General features: G+C 43.7%; 2 protein-coding genes across 6 annotated transcripts in view; both read right to left on the minus strand.

Moving 5' to 3' along the window:
- The window catches only part of ZHX1 (zinc fingers and homeoboxes 1), a 29,078-nt gene extending 27,887 nt beyond the window's left edge, over positions 1-1,191 (minus strand). For 3 of the 4 annotated variants that reach the window (XM_052787217.1, XM_052787216.1, XM_052787215.1), the window contains exon 1: positions 864-1,191. The gene's annotated coding sequence lies outside the window, so the exon portion shown is untranslated. Of the gene's footprint in view, positions 1-17; positions 152-863 lie in introns of those variants that run through there. The other variant, XM_052787218.1, reaches the window with a different exon arrangement.
- A 959-nt stretch (positions 1,192-2,150) lies between these two features.
- ATAD2 (ATPase family AAA domain containing 2) overlaps positions 2,151-15,362 on the minus strand; it is a 40,738-nt gene continuing 27,526 nt past the window's right edge. Inside the window, exons 20-28 of one of the 2 annotated variants that reach the window (XM_052787599.1) lie at positions 14,342-14,474; positions 14,001-14,197; positions 12,618-12,777; positions 12,139-12,261; positions 11,904-12,053; positions 8,483-8,887; positions 7,669-7,793; positions 5,167-5,295; positions 2,151-3,649 (exon numbers count right to left, since the gene is read on the minus strand). In XM_052787599.1, the coding sequence (XP_052643559.1) occupies positions 3,608-3,649; positions 5,167-5,295; positions 7,669-7,793; positions 8,483-8,887; positions 11,904-12,053; positions 12,139-12,261; positions 12,618-12,777; positions 14,001-14,197; positions 14,342-14,474 (1,464 nt within the window). In that variant the 3' untranslated portion in view covers positions 2,151-3,607. Of the gene's footprint in view, positions 3,650-5,166; positions 5,296-7,668; positions 7,794-8,482; positions 8,888-11,743; positions 12,054-12,138; positions 12,262-12,617; positions 12,778-14,000; positions 14,198-14,341; positions 14,475-15,362 lie in introns of those variants that run through there. The other variant, XM_052787598.1, reaches the window with a different exon arrangement.

A 15,362-nucleotide genomic window follows, 5' to 3' on the forward strand; every position in this document is an offset into this window, starting at 1 on the left:
ACTTTGCCTGCACATACACCGTACTGCTCCTCCACGCTCGCCCCCGCTCTGCAACGCCACGGGATGCGAGACAACTCTGGAGCCAGAACTTCATAGCTCGTTGGCTGCCGTCAGTCTGTCTGTCAGTCCGTCATCCCGAGCGCCGCCGCGGGTGCGCGCAGCCCGGTGACACCGGCGGGAACTCGCCAGCTCCTCCGGGCGCACCGGGATTGAACTTCTTGACTCTCCTTTCCGACTGACGAGTCAGGCGAATCCTCCGCGGCCCTGTGGCGAGCAAAAGCCACGCACAGGCTCCCGGCTTCACAGCTGGCACAGGGTGGAGCAGGGAAGACCGGGGAGAGGAGATCGTCCTCGGACTCGAAGGGGTTTAACCCCCCGCCGGGCCGAGCCGGGCACAGCCGGGGGGGCACGCAGCAGTCCGCTTCGAAGTTACGCCCCGGCTGCCCCCCGCCCTGGCTTCCCCCAGTCAGCCTGGAGCCCGCCGCCCCCGGCAGGCGATGCCCCCCGGCCGCGGGGACCGCGCCGGCCGCTCGCCCGCCGCCGCCAGACAATAGGAAGGTGGGCGGGGCGCGGCCGGCCCACCGCGCCCACCCCGCGGGCGGCAGCGGGGCGGCCGCCCCCGCCGGGCCCGCCCGCCCCCGCCGCCGGCCAGGAGCCGCCCTTGCCCCGGGGAGGCGCGGGGCGGCGGGCGCGCTGGCGCTGCCCCGTCCCCGCCGGGAGAGCGCCCGGCCCGCTCCCCGGGGGGAAGCGGGGACGTGCGGGAGGCACGCCTCCCGGGGGGGGAGGGGTCGCCCTCCCGCCTCCCGGCGCCGAGAGCCCCCTCTCCGCCCGCGCCAGAGGCGGCGGGAGACGCGAGCCCCTACCTGACGGCGCCGCTCCGCCTCGCCCCCTCAGCCCGCGCCCGCGCCGCCCGCCTGCCTGCCTGCCCGCCGCCTTCGCTCACGGCCGCGCCGCCATCTTGCGTTTCACAAACTACTGCACTTCTTTTGGGGCGGGGGGGCGGCGGGTGAGCCGGGAACTCCCAACGCCGCCGGCCGCCCGGGCCCTCGCCTCGCCGCCGCCCGCAGCGCCCACTCGCATCCTCCCGGCGCCTCGCTGCCCCGGGGCGGGTGCGCGGGGAGGCCGGGCAGCGGCGGCCGGTGCCTCAGCCTCCCTGGCAGGGAGCGGGGGCGGAGCCGCTCCGCCGCCGCCCCGCCCGTCAGGCGGCGGACACCCGCCGGAGGGCGGCCCGGCCCCGCCGAGGCAGCGGCCAGCCGCGGGGGGCTGTCCCGGCGCCGCAGCCCGCGGGCCACCGGCGTCTCGTCGCCCTTCGGCCAGGCGAGGTGCCGGCGCGCAGCGGCTGCGGCGGGGAGGAACGGGGCGGGGGGGGCGACAGGCCGGCAGCTCCCGTGTGGCAGCGGCGCCCACAGCCCGCTCCTTCGTCGACAAACTTCGGCTCGGCGCCGGACCCTCCCGCCACGCACCCAGACGGGTTTTACGGACAGCGTCGTCTCTCACCCCGCGAAGGCTTCTTCTGCAGCGGCAGCCCCGAGTTTCCCTCAGGCGCCCAGAGCTGTCGCCGAGGGAGGACGTTGCCGCAGGGTCCAGAGCCCCAAACCAGGGGCGAGTGAGCACAGAAGTAACGGCTCTGAGGGGAAAAAACCCCCACAACACCCCCCCCCCCGCCCCCACTTCTTTTTTTGTTTAGTTACAGAACTTGGAGAAAGGGGGCTTCTTCCTTCGGTACATACCTAGATATTTTAGTCAATATTTAGTTTTAACTCCTGCTCCACACTCCTCAAAAATGCTGCATTTCTACATACTATCACTGTTTTCCATTTTGGTTCAGACACTAAAATACTGTTTCCCTGAGAAAGAAAAAGTGTGGCTTGTGGGAACCGTTAAGAGTTAACTGTTAACAGTTGGTCATGGAAAATCACGATTTATGCAATTATAATTAAACAAAAATTGCATAGGTACAGTATCCTGTTGAGACTAGTGACAGGAGGGAGTTTGATCAAAGCTTTGAAGAGCAAAAATTTTGATCCCAGGAATGTTTCTGGTTCCTCATTTCCACCCTGTCACTCCAGTTTTTCAAACAGTCATCTTGGGGAACGCAGTCAGCAAACAGCCCCCACAGCCCCATCAAAAATCAGTGACAGCAGCCAAGGTGGAGATCAAGTTAAGGAAAAATGACGTTAATTCCTTTATTACATTTCCAATGTAATACGTTACATTAAAACATAAATTTTCAATATAGTTTTTCTTCCTCCTGTGCTTGCCTTTGCCGTATAACCAATACACCAAGAGCGGGGTAAGCTGCTCACATACAGTTCTTACTTTACAGTCTTAAGACTCATGCTGGTTTTTAAGTGTAAGGTTGTTATCTGTGATTAAAATAGAGCAGACAACCCCCTCCCCCCCCAAAAGGCAATTCATTTTTTATTAACACCCATCCAAACAATACAAATAGAAGAAAAAATTCTGCATAGTACACAAATGTTTGGACAAACACACGAGAAAGAAACAAGAAAACCTAAAACATACTTAAGAAACAAAACACACACAGAGGGATTGCACAGTTAGGCATTCATAATCACCAGATGTTGTGTATGTAAGGTGACATAACAGCAACATATTGTGCCATGTATTTTATCGCAACTGATATAAAAATTCTCATAAAATTAAACTTTGCCTATCTTATTATCAATTTAAAAAAAAATAACTGTCAATTTGAGAGAAATTTTCTCTGCTGGTTTGAAGAGCCATACGTCTTCAAAACGGGGTATTGCTTTGCTTTTACTTAAATATGTTTTTGACCAACAATATATTCACTTTTATGTAATAAACAGATATAATTCTCTACAGGTAACTAGAAAACTATTTACAATTTAATTCAGCTACAAGCCACCTAACCTGCAACTAACAATTTAGATTAAAATGCTATTCTCCAGTATCAAGAAGATCGTCATTATTACAGGCAAGATTAAACTTTACCTTAGAAAGTTACAGTTGTAAATCTTACTTTGTTTCAAGTTAGGTTTTTTGACAGGCAAAAATAGGCCTTTCAAAAGTTCTTATGTTTGTGGAACAAGTGTTTCTCCCACATGCTTTCTTTAGGTTGTTAATTCTATGAAAACCACTTGAGGTGCTTTAAAAAAAATTACCTCTGAACTGCATTAAGAGGTTTCTATAGTGTTTACTTCTCATATACCAAAATGAGATTTGGTTTAAAACCTTTATGTAATGTACAATGGACTATACAGCACCACAGACTACTTCAGAAAAATGTATTCCCACAAGCTGGAAAACAATGATAAAAGTTTATCAAGTTTTCGATCATTTTCTTTTAAAGAGAGGTACTGAAATTATCTGGGAGATGTTCAGATCTGCAGTGTTCCAAAGGCAATGACAGCAGTATGTCACATAAAAATATATAGAGAGAGGACGAAAATATCAAAGCAGTTAAAGGACTTTATTTTAGCTTTAAGAGATTTTAGAATATATTTGTTTAATATATGTATAAATAAACATGTAGAAGTAATCTTTATTGAATTATGCTCAGATAACAACATGCAACGAAAAGAAAACATTACAGAGTAGAAGTCAAGTATGCTGAAATCAAGTATCACGGAACATAACTGAAGGCTGTAATTTCATTCTTCATTTCCTAATAAGAAAAAAAGACATACTAGCAGTCAGCATGAATGAAAGTTTAAGAACCCTGTTTATTTCTTCATAAAAAGAATAAAGAATCTGTACATACATCCAATTGTTAGTAATATTTAGCAAATATATGTGCTACCACTGTCACAAAGTCTTTCTATACCCACCAGCTTCAAACATATTTATGCATTCAAAATAGAGTAGGCTAGAGGGACTGTATGGATCTGTATCAAGAGACTATGGATCTGTACCAACAGTGGTTTCAACAGTTAGAAAGAGGAGACAGTTCCTGAAAAGCCACAACTAAAAGCTGGAAATGTTATTTTCTGCACTCCGAGTAACTACTTGTTAAAGTGTATCTCTTCATAAAGTCGAGCTGGCTCCTGACCAACTTGCAAAGTCATTCTGAATAGGAGATACTTTTTCATTAAAGGTAGAAGTAGAAAACAAAGCAATCAAGTCCCTTTTAATTTAAGCATTAAAAGTTAAGTCACAAAAGCTCACAAGCTCCAAGATAACATAAATAAATCCCTTCTCATGCTAAAACACGTCATTATACTGGATGAGAGAAGGGCCCATTTTTCAGGAATGGCCTCCCTGAATCCAAATAATCCTCACTGTTGCACAATCAGAACGGAGTGTCTGTTCTAACTCTTTATCAGATATGGAAGAAGAGATCGAGATGACCAGGGCCAAAGAGAAAAGGCTTCCTCTTTTTTAAGGCAGACTGGGAGGCATAAAGAATTTTTTTTATTCTCAGGCACAAGCAACTCAAAGACAACTGGATTCACGGATCTTGAATCTGAAGACTGAATATCCAACCTAGCTAAATCGACACAATACTGGGAATGCCTGACTGGGACCATGGGTGCCTCTGGAAGATTTCTGCTGAGTTCTGACAGCTCAGAAATCCTCTTACAGGAAGAGATCAGAGAATTTGACTCATTAGCATTAAACCAGCATAGGCAGAAATCTCCCCTTAAGTCAAATTAAAAAGACGCTTGAGCCACGCTAGTTAAAAAGAGATAATGGAGAGACTAGAGAAAAATTTGAAATTCTTGTTATGTTTCATACTTAATTTCTTTTCAAGAATGGAATGACTACTATACGAAGTATTAAAATGTCTGACTGCCTGTAAGGGGAGAAAGAGGAAATGACTGAGAAAAGCACCCTCCTTTCATAGACCCCCACCCCTAGAAAGGTTCTGGAGAAGGACTGTTGACAGATTGAGGTTAACTACTTGGAGAGGGCTGGGGGGGGTGGACCCATTGTCTTCAAGTTCAAGCCTCTTCCTGCTGAAACTGCCAACAATTATGCCAAATACAACAACAGTTTTGCAATATGGATAAATGTCTTCCAGACTGAAATGAAAAGTCTCATAACACAAGCAACTAAGCAGTAAAGAGTCATGCTAAATAAGCGTGACGTCCAGAGAGCACACATACATATGCATAGCACACACATGCATAGCACACACATGCATACCTGTGATAGAAAGTGCTACAAGACAAAAAAATTTACCTTCACTAATTCAGTTTTGTCGTAATCTTCCCGATGTTGGTAAATGCACTGACTAAGAACGGCATATAGTTTTTCCAAGTGAAATATATTGAAGTTCTTAGTTACCACAGTGACAAAATGCAACAGTTGCTGAAGAAAAAAATAGAAAAGTACAAGTTTAGAATAACGCAAGATCCTTTGCATAGGCTCTTTATGTTTTCAGAAGCTAAACAATAACAATACAACACAAGTGACATCCTAGTTTCTTATATAGTTAAATAAAATATAAGTGACACTTCAGAGAACAGATTAAATATCTCACAAGATTTAACTGGAGAAAATGAGTTAGTTTTTCATACTTCAGAGAAAAGGAAGGCTTAAATTTCAGACAATATTTTATTACTAATCAATCTATCACAACGATCATAACTGCGAATCAACTGCTTCCAGAACAGCAGGGAATGACACAATCCACTTTGTTGTAAAGTAGCTGCCACAGCAAAGCCACTGTTGCATTTCATTAGAGGAAGCTGTTGCTGCATCGCAGGGCACCATAAAATGGATCTTTGGAAGCCAGGCTACAGGTCTTCTACATACAGCTGTGCCAGCTGGAAACAGAAGCATCTTTAGGTGCTCACTGTTACCCATTAGCTGAATGTGCACTGTGCCTACAACTCAGCTGGCAGAACACACTGCTCAAGTGTCTGAACCAGATCAGGAAGCAAAGTTAGATCAGTTAGCTCCTACCTTTAAACTGAAGAGTGGATAAACTAGCAGAGTGACTCTGCCTGTAGCAGATTACCAAACTCTCACACAGTCATTTCTGTTACCAAAGATGTGAATGTGATCATCTCTGGGAAAGCAACAGTGGCAGCACGTTCTTCCACTGCTGTAGCCGTTCAGTATCTGTGTGTTGTGTGAGGCTGTGAAGATGTAGCTGAAGAGGCAGCCATACCGAATGAAAATATTACTGCCTCACAACTGCCCGTCATCAAAATCCACCTCCCTCAGATCAGCTAGCAGAAAATTTGAGTATTCCCCTCAACTTCATTCTATATAATAGGCAGATAAGACGCACAAAAACTAGGCAGCATGCTTTCAGCTGCTGCAAACAGAAAAGGTAGGATGTGACAGAGGTGTATGGTCAACATCCTGCGTGAAACTATTTCTAATTGCTGCCACATAGGTGACTGCATGCTCTTCTATATGTTCATAAAGTTCTATGCGTATTACCAAGCAAATAAACAAACAAAAAAAACCCCAAACAAAACCAAGCAGCTACATTTTGGAGGTTCACCTGGCTTATTCACTGCAGTTGAGTTCCAAAGAGGCTCTCTGGTACGAGCAGCTAGTTCCAGTGGCACCCATGTTAGCAAAACAAGTTTTCTAAGAGACCTTCACGTTTCATGACCATGGCTCTCCTCATATATATGTTTCAGCTTATATAAAGGCTCTACTGTACCACTTCTCCAGTAGGCAGTAACTTTGGAGCTATTAGCACCCTGACTCTATGAAAAACCTACGTGGCTTCTCTACATACACAGGCAGACATGAACAACAAAACCCCCTGAAATCTGCTTCCTTAGGAAGCCAGCTTTGAAAAGTTAGTTTCACCTCTACAAATTAGGTCACAGATTAAAAACACGACAGAAATTCTGTTAACAAGCCCCTTCACCAAAGGGGATCCCTATCTGGTCACATTCTCCCCACACAGGGGAAACATCCATCTAATACTCCCTTTCTCATCATGGCAGGTAAACATCAGCCCTCCTCTGCATTGGCCAACTTCCAGGACTCCAACCTAGCAATTTTCCTAATTTTCCTCACTGCAATATCCCCTGAAGATCAGGTCCTTCTTCTACCCTCTCCAATTCATGCAAAAGAACCTCTTTCACTCGCTGCAGCTAGGCCCATTTTTAACCCTTTCCTCAACGGTAACCTAGGATAGCAACTTCTCTCCTACAAGGGACTGGAAAACCCTTATAACACTGTAACTGTATGAATGCAAAATTCTAACATTGGATTTTGAAAGAATTTCAGAAAAGTAGGTATTAGTATTTTATGCATGATGAGCTTTATGTCAACCTGCTAACTTCAGGTTTAAAGTCATCACTGCTAGAAAAAAAGGTCCTTTTCAGGTTCCTAATAAATGAAAACATGCAAAAACCAAACCAAAACAAACCCCCAAATCCATCATAAAAACTGTTAAGATATTAATAACCAACAGTACTAGCAGGTTGTCAATGGGCTATTTTAAAATTCAACAAGCCCTTTTAAATTAAAAATTAGGAAGAGAACACAGTCTCCTAAAGTTTAGTTCACCAAAAGCAAGAAGAGCAGTCTACACCAGGTGTGGAAACATAACAGTCATAGTCCATTACAAGCTGAATTATTTCACAAGCTATATATCCTTCCCATAAATTGTTTTAATTGGCATTGGTTAACAACTGACTTAATTTACAACTGCACACGTAGCAAGAAAACGTCCTACTTCAGAATTAACAAAATTGAAATTAGACTTACTTTGAGCTCATAGAAATCCACAATCACTGGCCGTGGAAGAATTTCCACTGCTTTCTCGACATATATCTCCTGTTGCTCTTCTGCCCAAGAACATCTCGCATGAGTCATACAGCGTACCCATGAATCTGGAATGACACAAATTTCTTAAGTGAGGATTTCTGTTTATCTCAAATACAGTATCAGTGAAGTATCCCGTACCTGAAATACAGTCTCTCTCTGCAATGACAGAAACAGAACTGTTACAATTTTTTCACTGAGAAATGTTTGACTTTTACTTTCTTGCTGGCAAAAGTCACTGCTCCATAAAAATTAGAAACTCAAGACACAAAAAAAAAGTGCTAGAGGAAAAGGCAGGAAAAAACAGGAAAAAAAAAATTGTCACATTGCCATTACGGCATTGCACAGTAAAACTCCAGAGTAATTTAGGTTAGGAAACACATCTTACATTGCAAACATTAGGATGTAAGTCTTCTATTCCACATGTGACTCTGGGTCCACGCTGCTTGAAGCACAGCTTTTTAGCTCACATTGCTCATTATTGGGAAGATACTCACAATATAAAAGTCAATGACTGTTTTTCAGTTAGGTACCATTTCAAAAACAAACCAGAATCAAAAAACCAGCAGCTGCAGAAAAACATGAGTTTGGCTAGCATAACTACAGGGGCAGCATCATTACGCACACTGTGTGCTGATTTGAGAGAGAGACACCAGAACTAACAGAACAGAATTAAAGAAGGGTAAAACCTAATAAATAGTGTAATCCCCCTCTGGAAGAAAAAGGAGCTACATGACCTGTTTGACCTTTCACTTACCATTTGTATCTCCATCTCCAGAACTTTCTGCTATTTTCCAATCCAACATGTCACTTTCCTTTCTTAGGTCTGAATGTTCAGGAAGCATGACACTCTTCTTTCCAGAAGCAGATTTAGCCACAAGGATAACTCTCTCTCTTTCATTTTCTGTCCCAGATTTATTTTCATTCCCATTTTTCTGTCGTTCTTGAAGTATGTTTTCATTTTCTTCCATAGGAGAATCCTGTGAGGGCTCAACTTCAGTGTGATCCATGTTGGTAACATGTTTTTCTGGAGACTCTTCACCACTCTCTACTTCATTTTGGTCTTCTGGAACTTTATTCTCTTTATTGAACTGAAAATTCCTCCTCTTTGTTGTGGTACTTGAAGACCCTTTGTTCTTTTTGCGTTTTCTTTTTGACTTATCTACAAAGAGATATCAGAAAAAGTAATCCGAAACATTACCAAAACAGTTCTTCATTCAAAATCCAGCATCCTCATCTTGCTTGACTTAAAGGAAAATGATCAAAGCAGCTCATTGTCTGTCTCCCTACATATGTCTAGAAGGGAGCTGCAAGTTAATGAGGTCAATTTGCTATTAGATTTTTAAAAGCCAGCTACAGAATTTCATTCACAAAACCATCAGTTTTGAGATTTTATGAGCAGAAAATTCTTACTTTAGATAGCAAGTATTACTGCAAAGCAAGGTTATTAGGTGAAGTTGCTTACTGTCTTATTACGTGAACTAATATAGATGAACAATAGAAAAGCATTTGGAGACGAGCCCTTCTTCAAATCTGTTATAAAGCTGTAAACTTCAAAAGCTAAACACATGTTGGGCAGAGTTAGAGAGACAATTTTAAGGGAATATTTGCTGGAGAAAAAACTGTCTGTAAAGACTTACACCTCATATGCTTTCTGATTCAGTTAACCTTGTTTAAAACAAACTTAGCATTTTTGCCTTCCAGAAAACCCCACCATTCTTTGTATTCACAGAGTACTGCACAAAGCATATGGGTAAAGTCAGTGGCAAAATTCCCAGTCATGCCAGTGAGACCAGGAAACGTCACACCACATCATTCATTTTAACTGAACGAGACAAAGTCCCTTTGTTCCTTCATGTCCTTTTCACAGGAAAAGTGAGGAAATAATGATTTTTCCTTTACATATCTATTATTATTGCTCCCCTATTTTCTTCCCCTTTCTCCCTTCAATTGGAAATCGCAGTAAGAGGTGTGTATTGGGTTTGCATGGCGGGGTTTTGGTAGTGGGTGAGGGACTACAGGGGTGGCTCCTGTGAGAAGCTGCTAGAAGCTTCCCCAGCTCCAAGACAGACCTGCCTCTGGCCAAGGCCGAGCCCATTAGTGATGGTGGTAGCGCCTCTGGGATAACGTATTTAAGAAGGGGAACCTGGAGCAGGGGAGGAGATTGGAATGTTAGAGAAACACCTATGCAGACACCAAGGTCAGTGAAGAAGGAGGGGGAGGAGGTGCTCCAGGCGCCGGAGCAGAGATTCCCCTGCAGCCCGTGGGGAAGACCATGGTGAGGCAGGCTGTCCCCCTGCAGCCCAGGGAGGTCCACGGTGGAGCAGATATCCACCTGCAGCCCGGGGAGGACCCCACGCTGGAGCAGGGGGATGCCCCCAAAGATGGCTGTGACTCCATGGGAAAGACCACGCTGGAGTAGCCTGTTCCTGAAGGACTGCAGCCTGTGGGAAGGACCCACGCTGGAGCAGCTCATGAAGAACTGCAGCCCATGGGAAGGACTCATATTGGAGAAGTTAATGGAGAACTGTCTCCCATGGGAGGGACCCCGTGCTGGAGCAGGGGAAGTGAGGAGTCCTCCTCCTGAGGAGGAAGGAGCAGCAGAGACAACGTGTGATGAACTGACCCCAACCCTAACTCCCCATCCCCCTGCTGTGATGGGTTGACCCTGGCTGGATTCCAGGTGCCCACGAAAGCCACTCTATCATGCCCCCCCTCAGCTGGACAGGGGAGAGAAAATATAACAAAGGGCTCATGAGTCAAGATAAGGACAGGAGAGATCACTCAACCAATTACCGTCATGGGCAAAACAGACTCAACTTGGGGAAAATTAACTTAATTTACTGCCAATCAACCAGAGTAGGGTAATGAGAAATAAAACCAAATCTCAAAACACCTTCGCCCCACCCCTCCCTTCTTCCTGGGCACAGCTTCACTCCCGGATTCTCTATCTACCCCTGCCAGCGGCACAGGGGGACGGGGAATGGGAGTTACAGTCAGTTCATCACACGTTGTCTCTGCCCCTTCATCCTCCTCAGGGGCAGGACTCATCACACTCTTCCCCTGCTCCGGCGTGGCATCCCTCCCACAGGAGACAGTCCTCCACGAACTTCTCCAACGTGGGTCCCTCCCACGGGCTGCAGGGGAATCTCCGCTCCAGCGCCTGGAGCACCTCCTCCCCCTCCTTCTTCACTGACCTTCGTGCCTGCAGGGTTGCTTCTCTTACACGTTCTCATTCCCCTCTCTAGCTGCAGTTTCTGCGCCCACTGCAACAACGTTTTTCCCTTCTTAAATCTGTTCTCCCAGAGGCACTACCACTGTCACTGATGGGCTTGGCCTTGGCCAGCAGCAGGTCTGTCTTGGAGCTGGCTGGCATTAGCTCTGTCAGACATAGGGGAAGCTTCTAGCAGCTTCTCACAGAAGCCACCCCTGTAGCCCCCTGCTACCAAAACCTTGCCACACAAACCCAATACACCTGTGCCACTACAAGGAGAAGGCAGAGAAAACCGGGAGTGGAGTTGAACCCGGGAAGAAGCGAGAGGTGGGGCAAAGGTGGTTTTAAGATTTGGAGTTTACTTCTCATTATCCTTGTTTTGATTTGATTTGTAGTAAATTAAATTGATTTTTTTTTTCCCCTGAGCCGAGTCTGTTTTGTCCGTGACCATAAGTGGTGAGTGATCCCTCCCTGTCCTTGTCTCGACCCACGAGGTTTTCTTTGTATTTTCTCCTCCCCATCCCACCAGGGGGAAGGAGTGAGTGAGTGGCTGCCTGGTGTCTTGCTGCTGGCTGGGCTTAAACCACAACAAGGTGATATAGATTTTAGCATCTGAAGGCAGGGAAGGGAAAAATACTGTTTCATATAGCTAAAAACTAGTTTTAGAAACTGCCATATACAACATTTTTGACTTCAAGAGGGAGCAATTTAGGAGCCATTAAATGTCAGTTGGGCCATCAAGGCCAGTGTCTTACAATGTAAACCAACCACTGTACTTGAACTTCATAACCACAGTGAATGGAGGACCTCTGGATATATCTCACATTTTGAAGCAAATTAAAAAAATGTAATGTCTCTGGCATGAGAATGAGGCATCACAGAAACCTGTTATGTCACAAGAACAGAGAAGGTATCATTGACTTTAGCACCTTCTCTAAGAAAGTCTGAATAAAATGCAACTTGCCGTTAGAGCGGGGTGTGCTGGAATCTACAGGTGCTGCTGGCATCTTCATATTTTCATTACACTTTGGGTCTGTTTTCTTACACCCAGGAACAGAGTTCTGCTTTGGCGTTACATGGCAGTAAGATGGAGCATACTTTGAAGAGCTACAACCTTGCAATAAAGAACAGAGAGCAAAGAATTGTGTCTTGCATTGTTCATTGACAAGTCTTAAAACCCTTAGTGTGAAAACACATACCTCTTTTCTTACGAGATTCTTTAATTTCTTTGCAGCGTTGCTCAAAATCTTCATCCAATTCTTCCCTCACTATGCCATATGCAGTATCTCTCAAAGTACAAGCTCTGTGCCTAATGAGACGACCTGAAATTTTACAGTCAGAACTGAGTATTTTCTACCAGCCAATGAAATATTTTATTTTGATTACTTAGAAAGATTCTGCTCTTTTCATAGGTAGGTTCTGAAAGGTTATCTCAGTGTATATTTTCAGCATAACAACATAAAAGTTAATTATTAAAGCAAAAGTACTAGTTACTGATCAACACTTCCATCACAATTTCATGCCCAAGTAGTTTAAGCTACAACATTCACAACCTGGCAAGAAATGCTCTCTGTGGATGTTTAAAATGATCTAATCCCAAGTCTACTGTCCACAGACAACATTAATCAATTATTACATTTTAAATTTTTCCAAATTAGGGATAAAAACATATCCTCACCTCCAGGATCTTTAGCTGGGTTGTACTCTAAAGCATTGCTACAGATTAGATCGATGTCTTTCAGAAAATCTCTTGCAGTTAGGTACTGGTGCAAGTCAATCTTGGAGACAATTGCCGAAAGGTCCATGGGGTGTTTAATAACTGCACCATAATCAGGTACCTACAAATGAAATATATGTGCTCAGAGATTTAGCACAGTATCTACCAAAATTAATTATTTTAATAAAGTCAAAAGGACTTCTTAAAAACTCCAAATATTTATGACACATCCAAAGATGCAAAAATGAACCAGTTAGTTTCTTCAAAATAGAAGGGCTATTTCAACTGGCTTTGAGGACACAGACCAGGAGAGGGAAAAAAAGAAGCAGGGACGTCAGAAGCATCTGTGGGGCACAGAAGGGAACAGACACCCAGAGTGGGATTCATTTCACTTGCTTCAGAACATCACAGCAAAGAAACCTTTCTCGGTAAAGTCACCGGAGATTCTCTTTGTTGTTGGCAGCAAGAAAAAGGCTGCAGGAATTGCACCTTTGAAATATCTGTCCTGGGCAACTACTTTAGAATGAGATAACTGGACCCAGAGGTGCTGATTGCTTTACTCAGACCATAAAAGGAGCCTAATGACTAGATTAGAGGAGGACATCTATGTTTGTTTAGATTATTCACATCTCAGAAACTGAAAGTAAAGACAACTCAGTGGATGCTTAGGGGAACAGGACTTTGCTGAAATGCAAAGCTATATTAAAACCTCAGGTCACTTTGAAGTATATGCCCCTGGCTTAGACTTATTCAATAAATTAAATGAGAAAAAGAGACATAAGAAGTGCATGGGAGGATGAAGAAACCACACAGTCCTTATGGTTGATCTTATACTGAAGAGCCCCAGATGAAACAGAGAATAGAATCTTTAAATTTATTTTAAAAACTGCTGCTTCTACTCCTGTTCTCACAGAAACTATTGACAGTCAATTAAAGAGCTTTAGGCTTTATTAGAACAGTCCTACAGATACTGTTTATAATTAGTGCTGTTAACATGCCTATGTATCAAAGCCTTTTCATGAGCAAACTGTGTTGGTATTTGGTCTAACTGGCCGTTGGACTAGATGATCGTTGTAGGTCCTTTCCAACTGAAATATTCTGAAGTTCCAAAGACATTTTAGAAGGCTTTCAGTGAATACTCAAATTAGACATTTGAGAGCCTCAAGGAGTCAGCAAAAGTAAAAGCAAAACTCACTTCCTGCTTCTTGAAAAATCAGAATAGTATGGTCCCAAAAACAAAGATAAACCTTCCTATAAAGTGCACACAAACACTGAGAAATACACACACAGAGAAATTACGAATACACACAGATAAAATAGTATTGCAGATCAACACTAATTTACCTCCTCTGGGTCAACAGGCTTTGTAAATGCTCTGAAACGTCTGTCAACAACAAGTCTATCAGTCACATCCCTTAAGAAAATCCGAAGTTCAAGCAACGTATCCTCCTCCTGCTCCTCCAGCCGTCTTATTTCTTCCTCTGTCAGCTGTAGAGGTTTAGGTGGCGGTGCTACAGGCAGTACTTCCAATGACCGCCGAGCTTAAATTAATCAGAAAATTTTAGTCAATTTATGGTACTCAAATACAAGCACATGAAAAGGTATTGATTGAAAATTACCACCAAAGCAAATACTGTATAGCTATTAACTTCCAGTTAGCAGTTTTATACGTAAAATATCCTCACCTGCGTTGTTTTTTGATGCAGGAGGTTTAGCAACTTGATTTACAACTAAATCCTCAAAAAACATTCTTCTTTCGTCCTTAGTAGGCAACTGGACTTTGAAAACTTCATAATCATTAATAAACAATTCTTTTACCTAAAGCATGAGAAGAAAAGATATTTCAGATGTAAGGCCACACAAAATCATATTCTATTCCAAAAAGATAAGTACCTTTCTAAATTAAACTGAATAATCGTCTGGACAAGACAAACTGTGAAAAGTTACCTTCTTGGCCTTAAAAGGCTAGATTTTCATAGGTTAGCATGGCAAATTAAAATACCTTCTCTAAGGACCGCCTCTAGAGTTAGAGCTCAATGAAGGGACCATATGACACACTGATGAAGTAAGTGGTGACGCTCACCACCTCCAAGACTGCTTATTTTGTATTTACCCTACTTGCTGTCCTTTAGTTTGAATCTTTATGGGAGCTATAGAGGGGACAGGCAGGGTTCAGCAGACAAGTGACGACTTTTTGGTAAGGTGGTGGTTTTGGTTTTTTTTTTAAATTAAGTGAGGTGTCTGAAGTTGCATACTTTCAAGTTTTCCTCCATTTTTCAATCTCTACTACCAAAAAGTATAGAAGGAATTTCAATACTTATTTTAGAAGGAATTTACTAACAGCATAAAAACTTCTGTAGAAAGTTAAGCCCTTTCAAAGCGTTTGATAATAAACACATCTAGGTAAGCCCTCCCCCTCCCCCCCCAGTAATTGAGACAAAATAATCAGAGCAGCATATTCACATTTTGAACACCGTCCTTTAATGCACACTCTCAAGATGTCTAGAAAGCTAAGCATGCACTCCTATTGAATTTTGTTAAGGAATGCAAATAAAAATTTATTTCCAAGTTACTTAAACAGAAGTTGGAACTTAGCTTTCTAATTTGTAAAGCTTTCACCTATATGAAGAAAGAAATTGACATTTTTATTAACGAATTTACATTTGAAATTACATTCCATCATTAACAGCATGACCACCGTACTTT

Source organism: Harpia harpyja, chromosome 5, assembly GCF_026419915.1.
Source record: "Harpia harpyja isolate bHarHar1 chromosome 5, bHarHar1 primary haplotype, whole genome shotgun sequence".
Classification (NCBI taxonomy): Eukaryota; Metazoa; Chordata; class Aves; order Accipitriformes; family Accipitridae; genus Harpia; species Harpia harpyja.